Source organism: Phyllostomus hastatus, unplaced genomic scaffold (genome assembly GCF_019186645.2).
Source record: "Phyllostomus hastatus isolate PE091 unplaced genomic scaffold, TTU_PhHast_1.1 phas_scaffold_12, whole genome shotgun sequence".
Classification (NCBI taxonomy): domain Eukaryota; kingdom Metazoa; phylum Chordata; class Mammalia; order Chiroptera; family Phyllostomidae; genus Phyllostomus; species Phyllostomus hastatus.
The window spans coordinates 19,277,228-19,296,178 of NW_025334007.1; the positions used below are offsets into that span (position 1 = coordinate 19,277,228).

General features: G+C 49.9%; 1 protein-coding gene across 6 annotated transcripts in view; it reads right to left on the reverse strand.

The window, feature by feature from the left end:
* The window catches only part of WWC3 (WWC family member 3), a 99,441-nt gene that overhangs the window by 31,951 nt on the left and 48,539 nt on the right, over positions 1–18,951 (reverse strand). For all 6 annotated transcript variants that reach the window (XM_045855915.1, XM_045855914.1, XM_045855912.1 and 3 more), the window contains 5 exons: positions 18,647–18,723; positions 17,671–17,750; positions 6,514–6,643; positions 3,540–3,677; positions 1,666–1,739 (listed from right to left, as the gene is read on the reverse strand). In XM_045855915.1, the coding sequence (XP_045711871.1) occupies positions 1,666–1,739; positions 3,540–3,677; positions 6,514–6,643; positions 17,671–17,750; positions 18,647–18,723 (499 nt within the window). The remainder of the gene's footprint in view (positions 1–1,665; positions 1,740–3,539; positions 3,678–6,513; positions 6,644–17,670; positions 17,751–18,646; positions 18,724–18,951) is intronic.

Sequence of the window (18,951 nt, forward strand, 5' to 3'; positions counted from 1 at the left end):
ATTTTCGAATCATTTGGTTTGAAGACTCTTTCCAGAAAGCAAAACAAACAAACAAAAAAACAAACAAACAAAACAGAGTGTCTCTAAAAGGAGGGCATGAACGCCAGGCCAGGGTCAAACTGTTGAAACCACGGCCCTGCACACACGGGGTGAAATGGGACACGCCAAATTCCCGCACGCCTGTGAGGACTACATACCAGTTTTGCCTGTGCCCTATGGTTAAGACCAGGGCGGAGGGAGGGAGGGAGGAAAAGGTAAACTTGAAAATGCACAAACGAGAACAAGTCTCGATTTTCAGAAGGCAGATGATTTACAACGCAGGTTAACAGAAATGATGGCCTTTCAATTCTCACTATCAAAATGAAATAGATTAGGTGACAGGCGGCAAACACAAGGCCCACAGGCCGAAACCTTGGTTTGCCCGGCCCGGCACCTCGTTTCTACCTGACGGCAGCGCAGAGCTCCTTGCCCCTAGTTAAGGAGCAGTCACCTGTATACACTCCTAAAGTTACATCCGGCCCTCTGAAGGCAACCGTGAGGCTGACGTGGCCCCCGGTGACAATGAGTCTGATGCCCCTGGATTAGGTATTACCAGCACCTACCTGTTGACCTAATCCTTATTAGACTGTCTCTCAAACCAAGATACATGACTTTTGCCATTAGCCTATGGAGTAAGAAGCCACACATTTAAGAGACAAAACCGTTTTGCTCGAGGCGGTCTGAGGGGCTGACGCTCAGCTGGAAGGGAAGGAGCTCGGGGTACGAAGGGAGGGAAGGAGGCAGGTCGGTAGGGAGGCAGGGAGGCAGGGAGGCAGGGGGTTCCACGCTACCTGGGAGGACAGGGAAGGCCAAAAAATGTCTCTCTTTTTATTAAATCCTACCTTTATAACTATTTGCAATTTTGAGAGTTTCACCATTTTAAATGAACATGAAATTTTGTCTACAAGGAGGGACCCCCCAAAAAACCCCAGAATTTATTTACAAAAATTGTGTGTTTATCCTTCCATGTTTAAACTTCAGTCCCCTTCAAAGGACTCTCCATCGGATGCAATACACCTATCGAGACATTCTTTCCCACGGCTCAAAACAGTTTTTGAACTCGTCAATTCTGATCCCTTTTAGTGCTTCCGCCCTTTTTTGTGTCACCTCTTCCACGTCAGCAAAACATTTCCCTTTGAGGACTTTTTCCATCCAAGGAAACAAACAGAAAAAAGTCGCTCGGAGCAATATTAGGTGAATAGGGAGGGTGGGGCACGGGGTCGTGCTGTTTTGGGTCAAAAACTGCTGAACGCTCAGCACAGTGTGTCCAGGTGCGCTCGTAAATCACCCGCCATGAAATGGGCAAACGCATTCAGTCTTCAAAAAAAAAATTGCTGAAGCCAAACGTAGCCCCTCACAACACCTCCAACTGGCACGCTGATCCAGATGGGTTTCTGGATCACTTGCCTAGCGGGGGAAGCCTGGGCTACAAGGGGCCCGCTCCCCAGAAGATAATTCTGGTTTTCTGGGGTCCCCCCTCATACGTATTAAGAAGCTACTTTATTTTGTATTCTGTCAGGCACTACCTTCCAATAAGTGGACAATGACACAGTGGGATGCCAGAAAGTCTGTGCACGGGAGAAAGCGAGTAAGCAGAAAGCAAGATTCGAAAAAGGAGTTTCTTACCTCTTTTTGGCTTCCTCGTACTGCCAATTGAGCCTCACTCGGTCTACAAGTCTTGTTTTATCGTCGAAGACAAACTTTCCAAAACAGAGTGGGGCGGGGGAGGGGAAGGAAAGCACATTAAAAACATATTTTCAAAATAGAACATTCATTTCAACTTTTAGCAACAGGGGAGAATATCTGAATTCATCTTTCCGTTTCCACTTTTCAAAGGTCTGCAGGAAACACAGCAAATGCTACTCAGCGGCCACCTCTGATCAGCGGGGCCGGGAGACTTTTGCTTTCCCAACACCGGTGGATTATTTTTAAAACAGTCAAAGTGTACTTATTCATGGTGTCACTCCGACCAATAAATTAAGTTTTAAAAGAAATGTGGAACTACTTGATGAAAGTTGGTACAAAGGCAGAGCAATCCGTCCCATTTCGTGCAGTAGATTCTCGCCGAGCGCGCCAGTTCCCGCGTAACCAGCCGCTCTCCCCTGGCGTTTCCACAAAGCCAGGGGAGAACCTGCAAACTAACCTGTTCCTCTCAAGTGAGTTAAGCCTCTCTAAATTCTAATTCTAACCTCTCGATAAGCAGCAATGACCGAGTCACGCAACGCACTGAGTCCTGTACTTCTTTCCTTCCTTCCTTCCTTCCTTCCTTCCTTCCTTCCTTCCTTCCTTCCTTCCTTCCTTCCTGCCAAAATCTCTGGGCAAAAAATGCCAGACATTTTTGACTTACAGATTCTTCTCATGGTCACCATTAGTCTTTAACCCAAAGATGCCTGGTCACAAATGCCCGATCCTACTTCAAAAAACAATGAGGGCAAAACTGAGAATAAGGCCGGTCCAGAACATCCAGGACATAAGAAGCCATTGTTTAAAATATTAGATTTCCCTCACAGAGGCACTACCTACCAAAATTTGAAAATATTAGCTAACTATTTAAAACCCAGAGGTTTTTGTCAATGGTTCTTCCCTTCCTTTTTTTTTCTTTTTATTTAATTTGAGGGAGGGCATTCTGTATTCCATTGATATTTCACCCTTACTTAAGAAGCCCAAAGGAAAAGAAGCCATCCAAACTGGTTTTCCATTTACAACAAATAAACGATAAACGTCACCCAACGGCATTACAGTAGCAGTGTTTTCCAGCCTTTGCCACCCTGCTTCAGAGATGATTGCCAACTTGATTTTTGTGGCTAACTCAAGGTTTCACTAATCATCAAAAGGGGGCATTATGACATGCTTTCAAGTCCCAAACAAAATTAATTTTAATTCCATTCAATTTCCTGCCACTGTTTTAGAAGAGTAAGAAATAGCACCGAAGTGTAACCCAAGGGTGAGACAGCCACAACGCCCTGAAAAATCACTGGTCTAAGCCAGAGATCAGCAAACTAAGGCTGGAAGGCTCAATCCGGCCCACCCACCTCTTTTTATAAATAAAGTTTTATTGGAAAGGAGCCCCACCCACTATTCACACATTGCCTATGGCTGCTTTGGGACTGCAGCACAGTTGTGTAGGGGCGGCAGAGACGGCATGGTCTACAAGGCCTAAGGTATTTACTATCTGGACCTTTACAGAACAAGTTAGCTGATTCATACTCTAGAAAGTCCCACGTCTGTCAGAAAAATCATCTAAACTCAACTCTCAAAAGGATTCTGCCATTTTTAAAAAACCGAATCACAAAGTTAGAGGTCATAAGCAATTAAATTGTATCCCAGGCCACTGAGCCTTCACAGCTGGATGTGAGAAACGAATTTGTTTCTTCACACTGAGTGGCACAAAAGCCGAAACATTGCCGAAGAGAAGGTGGAAAATTAAAGCAAGTGAGGGGTGGCAACCCAAAAGCAGCCCTTCTCTCCCGACCCACCCGGTCCTCCCCCGGTGAGCATACCTCTCCGATGATGTCGGTCTGAGACCCAGCATCGCAGAACTGATGAGACTCGCCACCAGCGCCCTGTCGATGAGGGGCCTCTTGCGGGTCGGTCAGAGAAAAGTTCTTCCTGAACCCGTCAGTGAGCTTGGCCAGGCTCTGCAGCGGGACGAACAAGCCAGGTGAACAGGGGCGGTGGCGCGCCTCTCCTTCTAACGGCAGTGGCTGCACTGCAGCTGCAGGGCGGCCGCTTCCTCCCCGGAGGGCCGGCCGCCCCAACCCCGTTCTCGTTAGGTTGGAGAGAAGTGTCCAGCACTGCGTGCACCCGGAATGAAATGCTCAGCGATTTAAATCAGGTAGCAATGGAGTCCTCCTGGCACCATGTGGATAATACCGAGAACTGTGGTACCATTCTTATCGGTTTTCAAAACTTTGTGTCTCCTTAAAAAACAAACCAAACCCCATTCCCTCCAAAACACCCCAAACTCCTTGAACCAGAGAGTAGGAGGGTGGCTGCCATTGCCAGGGACCTGGGAGGAGGGGGAGACAGGGAGACGTCGGTCCAAGGGGACAAACCTCCAGTTTGATGACTACGTCCTGGGGAAGTGACGTACGGCATGGCGACGACAGTTAACAACACTGCACTGCGTACTTGAAACTGGCGTAGAGGGCAGGTCTTAAAAGTCCCATCACGCATACACGCGCACACACACCCCGCAAAGGTACTATGTGAGGTGATGGAGGTGTTAACGAACTTTACTGCGGTAATCATTTCACAATCTATATGCGTATCAAATCATCACATTGTACACCTTAATTCGTACCATTTTCGTTCTGAACTGTCCCTCAATAAAGCGAGGGGAGGGGCTTTCGCATCCCAAATGTTCTATCAGTAAATGAGTCTGAGACAAACGCTACCCTGACGTCTTTATAAACCACATGGAAGGTGAAAACAGCTTCCAGACGACTTTTACACATTTTTATAACCTAATTTTTCAAGCGTAATTCTACATGGTCAAAAGTCATGTCATATACGTACGTTAGTTTGCCAAAAATCAGAGGAAGCATGTATTCTGGCACGGAGAACCCCTCTGAGTGAAGGTTAAAGAGAAATCAATTGCCTACCGTTTTTTAAAAAGACTATTTCTGCAGACACCAGGGCACCCAGGTGCAGTCCAGCACGTGCAGCTGGCTCTGGGTACAGACAAAGGCACCCTGGAGTGGGCCAGGATCGTTCAGGTCGTATAAGACAAACAAAACAGCTTAGTTGATTCTACTAGAAGATGCTGCCCTGGAGCTTCTCAGAGAAGATGCTGAGATCCGAAGCCTCTTCAAGAAATCCTATCTTCAGCCTCCACAGTGCAGAACCCAATTCAGGCGACTGGGTGGCTCTGCCCCAGCTCTGCACAAAGGCCAGGGCACGGGCGCCAGCTCCACCACCTACGGCGAGCCCTCTGTGTCCCCGCGGTGGAGCACCACCCGGCTCGGACCTGGGGTTCAGGCTCGGACTGGACGGAGAGCAGCCACAGAGCACCCGTGCAGTGCGCACAAGATGATGCCTCCGTGAGCCGCAGCGGCCCTCCCTCCCTACCAGGGCTGGGGGAAAGCTGACAACCGACCATTTGCCTCTCACAACTGGGGGAGGGTGCCTGAAAATACCGGTTTCTGGGCCCCTCGGCCAGAGAGTCAGTCCAGTAGGCCTGGGGTAGGGCTCAGGAACCTGCCATTTAAAGAGCACCTGGGGACACTCTGCAAGTCCCACCTGTCCTTGACCTTAGGAGGGAATACCCTACAAAGCAGTTATGTGTGTACCTGAGTCGTTTGGCCAATGAACCTGAGCTTTGATGCCCATATCCTTCTGCAGGATCAACACGAATGCCTACCAGGTGCTAGGAGTGAACCTAGTGTGCTGAGCAAAAAACTAAAAGTCGTCACAGAAACAACTGCATGCATGCCAGGGTGGAGTAAAAAGACCAGTGTGTGTCCATGTGTAAAAAGTCAACTTTTTCTAAAAGTAAGAGAAACTACAAAAACTGAAGGTGCAAAAAAGCCAAACAACCTAAAGCTACAGCGATCCCAGTCGTATAATGACATCCCTGCACGTGGCAGAACGTCATGCAGCTGTGTCGTGAGGCTGGAGAAGCTCCGTGCGCACAGATGTGGGGAAGGGAAAAGGCGGGTCCGACCGTTGTGTGGTGGAGCCGGCGCAGACCAGCAGACACAGTCCTCGCTGTCCATGAGGGCAGCTGAGCATGCGCAGAAACGTGAGCGGTGCGAGAAGGGGGAGAGAGCAAGACTCCCTATCATTGACTTTTTAAATTATTTTGATTATTGAACACTACGAATGTATCACCCATTGGTGCGGCTTGAACTGTGTCCTCCAAAAAAATGTGTTCAAGTCCTAAGCCCTGGAACCTATGAATTACAGCTTATTGGAAACAGAGTGCTTGCAGATGGAATCAAGTGAAGACGGGGTTATACTGCATGAGACTGGGGTCTCACCCAATGTCCGGTGTCCCCATAAGGAGAGAACATTTAGACACGGAGACACAGGGAGAGCACCATGTGACAGTGAAGGCAGAGACTGGAACGATGCATCTACAAGCCTGGGAGCGCCGGCAGCCGCCAGGAGCTGGGGGAGGCAGGAAGGGGCTTCCCCTAGAGCCTTCAGAGAGAGCGCCCCCCTGCGGATGCCTTATTTCAAACTTCCAGCCTGTGGATTCTGAGAAAGTCAGTCTCTTTGGTTCTGAGCTCCCTGTTTTGGGGTACTGTGTTCTGGCAGCCCTAGGAAACTCACATGAGTTATTTTAAATATATACGTACACATACACATAAAAGATATATGCATACATAATATTATATACACGCGTATGTCTTAGAATACATATGAATTGTGCATGTAATAAATATAGAATGTGCTTTCAATCCTAAAGGAAGGAAAGAGAGACAAGTGGCAGACAGGTGCACGGGGCCGTGAAGAGCCCTGGCCTCCTACCTGCATCAGGTCCCGCCTCTCCTTCTCGCCTGTGCAAATGGCCTTCTTGATGGTCCGGAGCTCATTCATTATAGCCTGCGCCTCGTCCAGTTTGTAGCTGGTGTGAGCATTTGACATCTTACGGTCAATCCTGGTTAAAAAAGAAAAATACTGTCATTCCATGCGAGATGATCGCATTCCATTAAACGTGACGAAAACCTCAAAGGCTTCATAGGAAGGTAGGAAACAGGGAAAACGAGGTTTTGGCGAAGGAGGACGGAGATCGCACAGGGCCCCCTTGTTGCCGTGAGCTCAGAGATGAGACGTGCGCCCTCGGGTGAGGACGAGGTACGGTCAGGGTTCCACTGGGGATAAGGCAACGAGGTCACCAGCTTGAATAGCTGCCTGAGATCTTAGACTCCCCCCTCTGAGAGGAGGACCAGGTCTTACTCACTTAGCCCCGGCATCTGGTCAAAGCCATCCGCTAAATGAACATACGGCTGCGTTCTGGGTGCAAGGAGGGTGTATGGGAAACAGCAACAAGTAGCGACCTTTCACTAAGGATGCCTTGTGCGAAAGTTGAAAACTCTTATGTATCTCTTTCTTTTATCTCATGCTGGTTCTAATTTATCCTTCTCTCTTACTATACACCTCCTCAATTCTTTCCTTCAATTCAAACATTCCTTCCTTCCATGCATTCAAACTTCCTTCCCTCTATTCCTTCCTTCCTTCCTTCCTTCCCGCCTGCCCCCGTGTGCACGAGGCCCGCTCCCAGGCAGCAGAAGCAGGGACTGACCAAGATGAGGCTCGGCCCTGACCTGCCAAGAGCACGCAGCCTCCTGCACCGTGTCCTTTGTCGCATCTTCCATACCTAAGTCTTGAGTCTTAGAAGACCTCGGGGCTAAAGAACTTGGAGTCCTTCGCTCCAGACACGGAACGCATTCCTCTGGAAAGTCACCGGCGTACGTGGCAGGTTCCACCTCCACCATTTCACCGCTTCTGGTTCTAAGTTGTTGCCCCCGTGTTCACTGAAAATCTCGATCTTAACGGCCAGTCCAATCGCCCTTATTTTCCACTCACACAAAAGCATCCCGGCCTGCTGGTGAGTACAAGTGACACTCCAGCTCTACAGTGGGACTCTGGGCAAGCCACTTCACCTCTTTAAACCTCAGTTTCCTCATCTCACGTGCAGATACTAACAATGTTTCTCCCATTTAATAACAAGGTGTAAGGAAAGGGCTGGTCTGGCAGAGGCCTGGTGTGTGATGTTTGTGGTGATTATTACTATTATCAGGACAATTCTGGATCTACTTGCTCATGGGAGTAAAAGTAAATAATTCACCAACTCTGGTACTTTATTATCATTAACAAATTCCTGGCCACATGCGTCACAACTCACAGCAAAAACTCAGCAACGGAGCTGATCTGAGCTGTCAGCGCCCTTGGAATGAGAGAAGGACAAATAGAACGAGCAGGAAACCATCCCCTCCCTTTGGAGCGGGGCTCGGGGGCTCGGCGGCAGTGCTGTGACTGCCATCAGTTTCAAATCAAATATTTATGAACACTGCTCCCAAGGCCTCTTCCACAGACAGCGGATGCAGGCGCACCACGGGACCCCACACAGTAAATGGGGACATCCCCAAATCCCAACATGGCCTGGCCATGTGTTTTTCCACTTCGGCTTTTCTATGGAGAATCAAGAGTCTCTAACGCAAGACAGGAATAAAGGGCCATCCATCTCACATCTGCCAAGGAAGTGGCCTGACTTTTCTTGCAGGAAAAAAAAAAATCTACTCATTTACATAATAATGTCTTCTTGTATTCATCTTATGATCAAAGGCTTCCCAATACATCTCATTTATGGCACAAACCACAACCCACATAGGCTGATGAACTCTGTAGAAAAGGATTACAGCATTTCCAGACTGAAAAAAACAAAAAAACAAAAAAACAAAAAACAAAAACCCAAGGCCAGAAAAGTCTGATTTGTCTGTAACAGTCAGTGACCACAGCCCCTGCTAACCAGGTCCACTGGCTGCCCCAGAATGAAAAACACAGCCAAGGGCTCACCACCTTGACACTGACAGCCGTATGGAGAAATGGAACCCGACTGCCTTAAACGAAGTTGTTTCCATTGCCCGAAAATCTCTGCTAGTGCAACAGCCACAGACACACAGCCACCGCTCAGGCTGCACTGACGGATGCCAGCTATGTGAGCCCCAGCTTTGTACTTGAGTGTTGTGATTTCCTTTTCACTTTTTAGCAACTATAAAGCCTTAGGGTGGCCACCAGGAAACCCAGGGCCAAAGCCAGCAGTCTGTTAAGGAAGCAGCTTCTATGCTGGGGACAGCTGCCAGACAGAGGAAAATGGGCTGCAATTCCCATCAGGCCGAGGGATCAGCACCCTGTAATCCATCCTATCAGCGGACACCGCGCAGTGCCTAGGAGAAGTCCAGCTTCACGGCCGCAGACGTGGGCTCCGGCCTTAGCTCTACCCGAGCGCCCTGAGACCTTGCAGAAGAATGAAGACTGGCCCAGGGCAGCTGTTTTCACTCAGTTCCAAGGGTGTCCCCACGTGGTGAGCAGGAGTAGCTAAAGGGGAAGCATGCTAGGGCTTGGGGACCATGGGCCCTGCTTCAGCAAGTGCCTCCCCTGCTTTGCAGCCTCAGCTGTTCTGCTTCTGCAGAAGATGATGTTTGCGGGGAAGGGCAAGCGATGCCACTGTGTGAACAGTGCGGAAGCTACCGGGGAGCGTGATCTCAGTGTCCTAGGAATCTCCGCAATACTGCCATTTACAAATGGTGAGATATTACTGTAGAACACATCAATATATGACAAAAATGTCATTATATAACTATAACCTCATATGAATGTCTTATATAGTAGATGTTATTTGGTTACATTATGTAACTATACAAATAGCATATTAAAGTAGTTTAATGTCTCAAGGACCTACTAGGTGACAAAGTGTTGCTGTGTGCTTTACGTTTGTCACCTCCTTTAATCCCCTCAATGGCTTTACAAGATAAGCATAATCTTCTGAGATTTTTTTTAATGAAAAAAAAATTGAGTCTCAGAGAGATTAAGTGGCCCAAGGTGACAAGCTAAAATCTGGCAGAACTGCGACTCAAACCCCCACCTCCTAGTTCTCAAGTCTGCACTGGGGGCCCCCGATACCACAGGTGTACCCTTACTCACAGCGGCCAACGTACAGTCCACAGGCTTACATACAGGCAAGCAATGTTTCAGAGAATTCAAGCCAGCTCCATTTTTCAGACGTGTTGGATTTGCGTCTAGCAAAAACTTGAAAGGCCAGATAACCTCTTCCCTCACACCTGCAAAATCATTTGGGAGTTTTCTCCCTTTTTGTCAAATTCTCTCTAGAACTTGGGTCAAATTCAGAGGATGTGCTCAATGCTTTGGTATTTTCTAAAATAGCAATATATTACATTTCCTAAAGAAAATAATAATTTTTAAATTGTTTAATTAAGAGTTCAAGACTGTGCTTATACATCTCAAATAAGATGATCGGAAATTGGTAACTGCCCAAACAAAAGGTGGTACTGGAATGACCTCCATTATTGTGCAGCGTGCTGTGATCTGAGTGTTTACCCCGCCTCCCCCCGAAATTCCCATGCTGGAACCCCAATGCCCAGCGTGACAGTGTTAGAAGGTGGGGCCTGTGGGAGGTGATCAGGTCATGAGGGAGACCATTCCCGTGAAGGGGGTCAGTGTCTCTACAAGGGGGCCCCAGAGAGCCGCCTGCCCCTCCCACCACATGAGGACGCGGTGGGAAGGCGGCCATTTTTGAACTTGGAAGCGGGCTGTGACGAGACCTGGCCATGCAGGCACCCTGATCTCGGACTGCCAGCCTCCAGAACTATGGAAAATATAATTATGTTGTTTATAAGCCACCCAGTCTGTGGTATTTTGCTATAAGAGCAAGCCAAATGGACTAAGACACATGGTAAAAAAAAAAAAAAAAAAAGGCTAGTACTCAGAATGCCCAGTCTCTACTTTTCACCTCTCAACATTTTGCGGCAGCTTTGGGGAGGCTAGGTGACGTGCTGAAGGTCACACAGCCAGGAAGGGGCACAGTGAGGTCCCCACCGAGGCCCCCCACACCAGCCCTCATCCGTTTCATCACCAGGGGGTCACTACCCTTCTAGGCAAGGCCTCCCAACTCACACCGTGTCAAACCCGAAGGCCACCCACAGAGCCAGTCCACTGTCGTCCCCGACCGAACCTTTTTGGTCTTTCTGGTCTGCCCTGGAAAGGAATGGTTAGGGAGAAGAGACGCGCAGCCCCGAACCATGGCCGTAGTCACTACCCAGAAGGTGGCTCTGAGATGTTTGCCATCGGCCTCTTCCTCCTGCTGCCCTCGAGTTCCCACACTCGTCGTTCAGTTCAAGACGTCAAGAGAAGTGCACCGGCGCAAGTAAAAGCCAGCGACTTCTTCAGCCCACGTCTTGAAGAAAAGGGCTGCCAGGCCTCTAAAGATATTCCATGTTAATACCACACATTACAACCCGAAAGAATGAGAAGTTTTGTTACAACCCTACCTTTTACATCACCAGCTCTGGCAGGGGGCCTTGAATGAACCTCAGAAAGCTTCCGGCAGCTTTCTATCAACAGCAGGTCCTGTGTGGAGCGCCAGACCTGTCCGGCAGCGGGAACAATGCCCTTCTTGTTTCCGCCCCCATTCCTGTGTGTTTTACTGTTATCTGAGTAGTGCCGGGGTTTCGCACGGGCTGTACCCCATGTGCTGTGTTAATGGGATATTGTCGGTCTAAGCCTGTTCTAACTGCGAACAATCTTACTCTCTTTTGAAACCACTAAATCCCCTCGGACGGAAAACGCTAATTCCGATGTCTAATACTGCCTCGTCCTGGGAGCGAGTGCTCGGAAGAGAGTAGGGACCGTCAGGGAAGGAGACGTGGCCTTAACTTCGCTCCTACCGCCCCACCCGGAGAGAAGTTCATCAAGTAATTAAAAGGCTCGAAGTGAAGAGGCCCCGTGGCTCCCAATGTCCCTCATGGAAACTGCTTATTGGAACGTGCAGTTGACAGCCCTTTGCTGTGACTCGAAGAGCAGTAATAAGGAATAGGATTTCTTCAGACATGCTATGCGGCAGGGCAGGGAATGCTGGAGGGCAGTGAATGAGAGGGTGCCTGGCCGCTTTGCAGAGACCGCCCCGAGATCCGTGCGGGCCAGGCCCGCACCCTGAGGGTCCCAGGGTCCCAGAATGCAGTGAACTGTGGGAGCGCTCCCAGCGGGCAGGAGCAGCAACGGCGGCTACTCGAGCACAGCGCCCATGCTATCCCCAAACCCAGCTTTGTTTTTCTCACACCACCAATCACTGCCTGACACGATGGTGTCTATTTTGTTGTCTATCTCTTTGACTTGACTGACATCACGCTGTAGAGGCCAGCAGGGTGGCCACGGGGCCGGGGGGTTGGCACAGGTGAGTGACGGTGAGACCGCAGGGAAATGAGGTCGGGACGGGGGCCGACGCCTCTAGAATGTGGATTGTAGTCTAAGCAAGAGCGAGAAGGCCACTGAGGGTCAGCAGCAGAGGAGACATTTTAGAAGAACCCCTGTGGCCAGAGCGTGACAATGGTGAGCCACCAACACGGCACAGCTGAGCAGTCACAGTGGAAGCTATGACAGTGGAGTGGGTGCCAGGTCTGGAAACAGCACAGCACGAAAGACAGATGGTAAGAAGGGAGCCGGGACAGTGCCCCCCGCCCCAAAGTGTCCTGGGCCATCGCGCCAGCACGCAGGGACGTTACAGGTGTCATGGCGGCAAAAAGCTTCAATGGCACATAAGCGTGGGAAACTCGGAGTGAAGCAATGTTAAATGAGCTTCCTGGCTGCAGGACAACTCGGAATCTAACACGAGGTACATTCCAGATCTGCAAGAGATCTAGCATAACTAGAGAGGGAAATCTCCCTACACCCATTGGCACACTTGGCACGTTCTCGTGCATCAGCCATCTGGGAAACTGCACGCGGACTAGTTCTGAGCCCCCCCTGTGCCCCCGGACGCCGAGCTGCGGTAAGCCAATTCCTCCAGGCGGGCTTCGGGGATGTCCCGGCCGCGCAGCCCAGCAGCTCCTCCACTGAGAAAGCCCGATTTTTCTGAAAACTTGCATTAACCAAAACGGCACTCCTCTTTTCTGAAGACTTTTATAAAGGGCCTCGAGAGAAATGCAAATGACAACTGCACCGAGATACTATCTCTCACCTGTGAGACTGGCAAAAACGCAAAAGCCTGACACCACATTCTGTTGGCAAAGCCGTGGGAACAGGAACACTCACCGATTCGTGCTGGGAATGCACAGTGGAGCGACCCCTAGAGAGGGGAATTTGGAAATACCTAATAACACCGGTGAGGCACTTACCTTTTGACCCAGCAAACCCAGTTTCGGGAACTTGGGCTGAAATCTTCTGTATCTACATGTGCCCAGCACCAGGCGGAAAGCTGACGGGCAGCATTATAAATGGATACGCCGAGCAGACAATGACAGAGCCTACCAATCATCTCCACGCCGCAAAAACAGACCACAGGACAGTGTGTGCCTCCTGATGAAAGTAATACCCGCACCCACAAAGCATACGTGCCCCCCAAAAAAGGGAAGAAAAAGAAACTGAGCTTGAACCAGGAGATGCCCTGCAAACTGATGACCCCAGTCTGGATAAATAGCCGAACGACACCGCGTGCATTCAAGCAGCCAAAACCACTGTCGGGGAAATTCTAGTAGGAGGGCAAATTAGCTGCCTCGACAAAGTTCTCAGAGAGGAAAACACAGGAGAGGGAGGAGAGACGAGGAGAAGGCACAGCAGCCAGGCACACTGTGTGGGCCTCAGTGAACCTGAACCCAAACGAACTAGGGAAATGGGCAAACTTGCTGGGCAAGGGAAAATACGAAGACACAGATTACTATGAGGTGGGGTATGGGTGTTATAGTCATGTTTTCAAAGGAGTCCGGAAGTTTGGGAGAGAGATTTATGGATTAAATATGATGCTGGGATTTGCTTCAAGAAGCGAGGGGATACAGCTTAGGGGATGATGCAGCGTGAGGACAAACAAGATGGGTTGTTGTGTGTGAGTTGCTGGGGTGGGATGAGGGATACTGGAGGGGGTCCATTATACTATTCTCTCTACTTTTGTGTAGGTTTGACATTTTCCAACATTAAAAGGTTATATATATATTATATATATATATAATATATACACACACACACATACATATATATAATATATAATATAATATAAATATAAAATACACACACACATACATATTCTATCATTAACCCAGAGACTGTGCTCATGGCCAGCTCCCATCCACAAAAATTAACAACATACATAGACTTAAAAAAAAATACAAAAGGTTCTTTTTTCCTCACTTGGACCCAAGCGTAATGATGGATTTTCTTGCTGGCCAGGAAAGTTCACCAAGATAAACAAGTTGAGTTTAAGATGTTATAAGCGGCCAAACTCCTGGTGAGGTGCTCTGGAAAAGAATACACTGGATATTCTGGGAAGCGAGAACAGCAGGAATGGTTCTGGAGGCAAACCTAGGGTCCCTGCCTCAAATCGAGGCTGGCAACAATGTCTGAGAAGCCTGGTTACTGACAAGAGCTCGTGTATTCTCTGTTCCTAGAGTTAGACTCTGGCAGCTGGGGCGGGGCAATCACCTTATCAATGCCCACCAAAGGCTTTCAAAACTTCCCAATAAATAATATCACGCTGCCTGATCCAATCCAAACACAAGAGCCCACCTTTAGTGCCCAAGAAATAATGAGGCTGTCTCCAGCTCACGCATAGCCTGTGTAACTCGGAGGAAGGGACCAGGTGACTTTCACTGGCCAAGAACTTGAAGCCGTGAGGCTGTGTCACAGAGGAGAGCGAACACGTACAGTGACAACACGCCATCTGATCAGACGCTGCCTCTGGAGGCTGCTCCGTCTGGAAAGCTGGGGTGGGTCTCTCAGGACCCAGGGAAGGGCCACAACTTCCCCCCATGCCGCTCAGCCTCCACCAGGCCCTGGCAGGAAGTGACGACTGTCCCCTGGCTGGGGGCCTGTTTACCCTCGCTGCTCCCGAACCTAGGACCTTCCTGCAGAAAGCAGAAAGAAAACGCAGGCAGCGCGGGCAGGAGCTGCGCTCATACCCCACGCCGGCCGGCCGCAGGTGTAAAGTTACAGCTCGCCCCTTACCGGCTTCTGCTTCCTGCCCGGTCAACCCGGAGAAACCGAGGCTGCGCCTTCCTATTCTTAAAGCTGCTTCGAGTAGGAGCTGAGTTGACTTCCTAGCAATGGCGAGAGCCTGAGCCCTGGCACTTTTTATTTTCTTCACCGGCAATTTGTAACCTTTTTTATCTCAGGACACACATGAAGTCATTACTGAAATTCTGTGGCACAGCAAAAAAATAACCTATTTTTGACAACAGAACAAAAATAGGTAAAATTTTGATTCATTCACACTGAATGGCTACTGTAGTAGTGTTGGCTGCTGGCATTTTTTGACAATCGAAGGGAAAAGAGCTCAGTGCCCCTCACCAAATACTCAGGTATTGCGCATTTAAAAATCCTTACAGCATACTGGTTCAAAATCATTATTCCGGAGTGTTCCATCTTAGCTGACATGGCAATACGACGTCTGTCTTCGAATAAGGCAATGCAGATGGCCAGACTGACTGCAGCCAGGCAGAGGAACAGGCGCCCTGGCCTGGGAACCCCGCTCCGGAAGCCAGAGCCGGCGGGGGATGGTGTCGGACAGACTCCCTTCTGAGGCTCGGGGACCCTGTGCCCCTCCCAGCGCTCCTGAGCCGCCCTGAACGCTGATCACCTGCACAGCCCACGGGATGCCTCGCATGAAAAGTCAGTGCCATCCAGAGACATCCCCAGGTCGGGATTCTCCCCGGTAATGAGAGAGCGCAATGGCCACATGAGAGGAGGAAAGCAGACTCCAACTCAACGAGCGAGCCCCAGCGACTCTCCAGGACCTACCAAATGAAATGATTGGTTCTGCTTACTTCTTACCCGGCCCCTTAGCAGAGGTGACCGGGAGGGCGGGGCCACCGCACACCCAGAAGCACCCTGGCAGGTGTGCATGCTCTGGCGGCTGGCTGGGCTGTACCTGGGGGTACCCCAATTTTACCTTGGGGTAAAATTACCGAGCACGCAGCAGTGCAATGGGAAACACTGCCGCAAATGGAAAAAGTGAGCGACGACACTGGTGGTTGATATGGAAAAAGCCGCTTAATCTGCTTAAGCAAAACTTTTGAAAAGTTGCAGTGACTGAGGCTAATTTAAGGAAGCCCCACTGCACATCCAAACTGCAGGAGAATGAGCACACGAACTGCTGGGGAATGGGGCAGAAAGAGAAAGGCTGGCTGTCAGGGTGAGACTCCAGCTCACACTCAGCGTGCACCCAAGTCCACGCCCGCCCGGCAGGGCCTGCAGGGGGCAGGGCCTGCAGGGGGCAGGGCCTGCAGGGGGCAGGGCCAGGCGTCAGCACCAGGGAGAGCCAAGCCCCTCCAGACAGGACCCAGCTCACCTTTCTGTTGTGTCTGCCCAGGTACCTATAACATGCCCTTCATAAAGAAATGGACAAATGAATCATCACCCAAATCAATCCTGCATGATTCAAAAAGCAAAGCTGAACCTAGTGTTAAACCACAAGGTTTGACATGCCCGGTAATTACCCTTTATGTGAGGCAGAGATAGTTACGTTTGTCAAATGCTCACATTCACATAGCACCTCCCTACAGAGAGCAATGGTGGAGTCACATCTGACGCCGCCACTGCATCTGCACACAGCATGCCCGAGAGAGGCGCGCTGCGCGCCTCGCCGAGAGCCCCACCCCGCAGTTCCTGCCGTCTGCTGAGGCTGCCTTCTGGGCAAGCTGCTAGGGACTGGATCGTTCCAGCCCCGCTCCAATGGGATGGTGTTGGGAGCTGAGGCCTTGTGTGGCCATTGGACCCAGATACTAAGGTCCTGAGGGTGGAGCGCCAAAATGGGATTAGCAGCCTTAGAAGAAAAGGAAGAGATATCAAAGGCCAGAGCTCCCCCGCCCCCGTGAAGGCGCAGCAAGAAGTAGGAACCGTGGGAAGGAAATGTCTCCCGTTTACATCCCCAGGTCTATGGTGCTCAGCAGCCCGGCCAGCTAAGGCAGGCCCCACCGACCGTGAGAAGGGGAGGCACAGAAGTGGGGACGCACATGCCCAAGTGCAGCGCGTGAGGCCAGGCTCTGAAGGAGGAGAGAAGCTTCACCGACAAGCACATGATACCCTTTCTTGAGAAAATTAATTCTTGCAGACCAACGAGATCACGGCTTACAAAATAACTTTTGTGCACTGAATTTGCTGACATAATAAAGTTCACAAATAATAAGAAACTCATCCCCAAACTCCTAGCAGGGATGAAGTTTTAATTGTGAAGATGCCAACAGGAGGAAGACCAGACTGTCTAACAGAATGGCCTGCGAGGGTGGCAATAGTCCATGAACTGTGCTGTCCAATGCAATAGCCGCTAGCCCACTGGGGCAAATGGCTCAACTGGGGGGTAAATGGGCCCCCCAGGGAACGCTTGGCAAAGTCTGGAGACAGTTTTTGCTGTCACAAGTGGGCAGGAGGGTGCTACCAGCATCTAGGGGGCCGAGGCCAGGGATGCTGCTAAACATCCCATGATGCACAGGACAGCCCCACCGCAGCGAGCTCCCTGGCCCAAAGCGTCAGTGGTGCCGAGGCAGAGAGTCTACACTAGCCACATGTAACTGCTGAGCATTTCAGATGTGGCTCCTGAGACTGGGGGGTGTAATTTTTAATTTCATTTTAATTCATTTGATTTTAACCTTTAGAACTGAAAAATGTAAGAGACTAAAACTAACGAAACTGGAATTCAAATGTAAACAGCCACGTGCAGCTCTCGAGAATGTGCATAAATATAAAATCAAGGTCCCATTTCCCCAGTAGTGTCATTTAAAGGAATGAAGACTCCTCAAGGAAAAGAGAGATTCTGAGGGTGGCTCAGGGCTGGGAACGAAGGGGCATTGGCGAAAGCGCGGAAGCGGGCGCCCCAGAAGTGTCAGGGCGCCTGTCCAGGCGCCGGCGAGGTCAGCCCAGAAGGAAATCGCGGGACGCTCCCTCCCACAGCCGCAGGCAACTCACTCTTGCAGGGTCTCCACCCCCTTCTCTTTGTACTGCAGCTCTTGCTTCATCTGGGCCAGCTCGCGCTTCAGCCTGGAAAGCTAAAGACAAATAACATGTTTCTCACCAAAGCTTGCTGTGAAAAATTATTTCTACAGTTGTTGTTATCACTGTCATTGAACTTTCTGATTAGCTTGCCATTCACTGTATCATCTACTGTCTCCATGAACTTCCATTCACACGCATAAAAAACAGCCACCCTGGAAGAATGAACTGCTTTGCTTGCTTTGCTTGCTTCGAGAGTCCCAGACTGTTCCAAGGCAGGTGGAATGGCAACTATTTTCCTTTCCGAGGTATCCATTTGCTTGTTACAATTAGCAAACTGTGTAACGCTTTGTCCATCTTCCCTTTTACTTGCTACTCACAAGAGCCCGGTATGAAGGCCGACTGCTGAGAGCACGGTCTTATTTAAGCAGGTTCTGGGACCCGCCCCGGGCCCGTGTTAAAGCTCAGAGGGTAGGCCCGGGAGCGTGCCTGGCTAACCAACTCTCGGGGTGCTTTCCTTAGGTGCACCAGAATTTGGGAGCCACTACCCCAAAAGATGCCCCTTGCTTTAGGGGCTGAGGCGCCAACCACAGCAGGAGGCTCCATCTCCAAGGTGTCTCCCAGGCTTCCAGGCCAGTGCAACAAAACAGACCCCCCCACCCCCGCCCCGGCAACCAAGACCAGGGGCCGAGGGGGAGAAAGGTGGGTACACACAGGAACACAGGCGACTCTTTTGTTAGATGGGCTGAGGTTTTAAAATGCAACATTTCCCCTCCTATTGGAGACAAGTGGAGAGCACAACCAAATGCAATCGTGGTCCATGAAATCGAAAACCTTATGAAATAACTGTGAGTGTTAGAGACACTGACCACCCCAAAATAAACCCGGATAAGTGATGTCACATAAAAATACATACGGGGCATGTGGTTGCGAGAACATGTGTTTTACTCACCCTATCCCGGCGACTTGCTATTTCTGCTTTAATCTGGTGTGGGTCATATTTTGTATTTGCTGAGTATCCAGAGGAGGCTAAAGAGAAGGGAAATATCGTATATTATAATGGATCCTTTGAAATAAACGAATACACACAGATAGGAACTTCTGATTCACTGTGTTAAATAATTAAGTCTCAGATTTACAAGTTGGCACTGGCTCCCAAAGGATCAGCACTTCCCAACCTCAAGTGTGGATGTTTGAGTTTTGCAGGAGGCCTCTCTACAGGATCCCAGAGTGAAATAGGTGGCTATAGGTAAATCG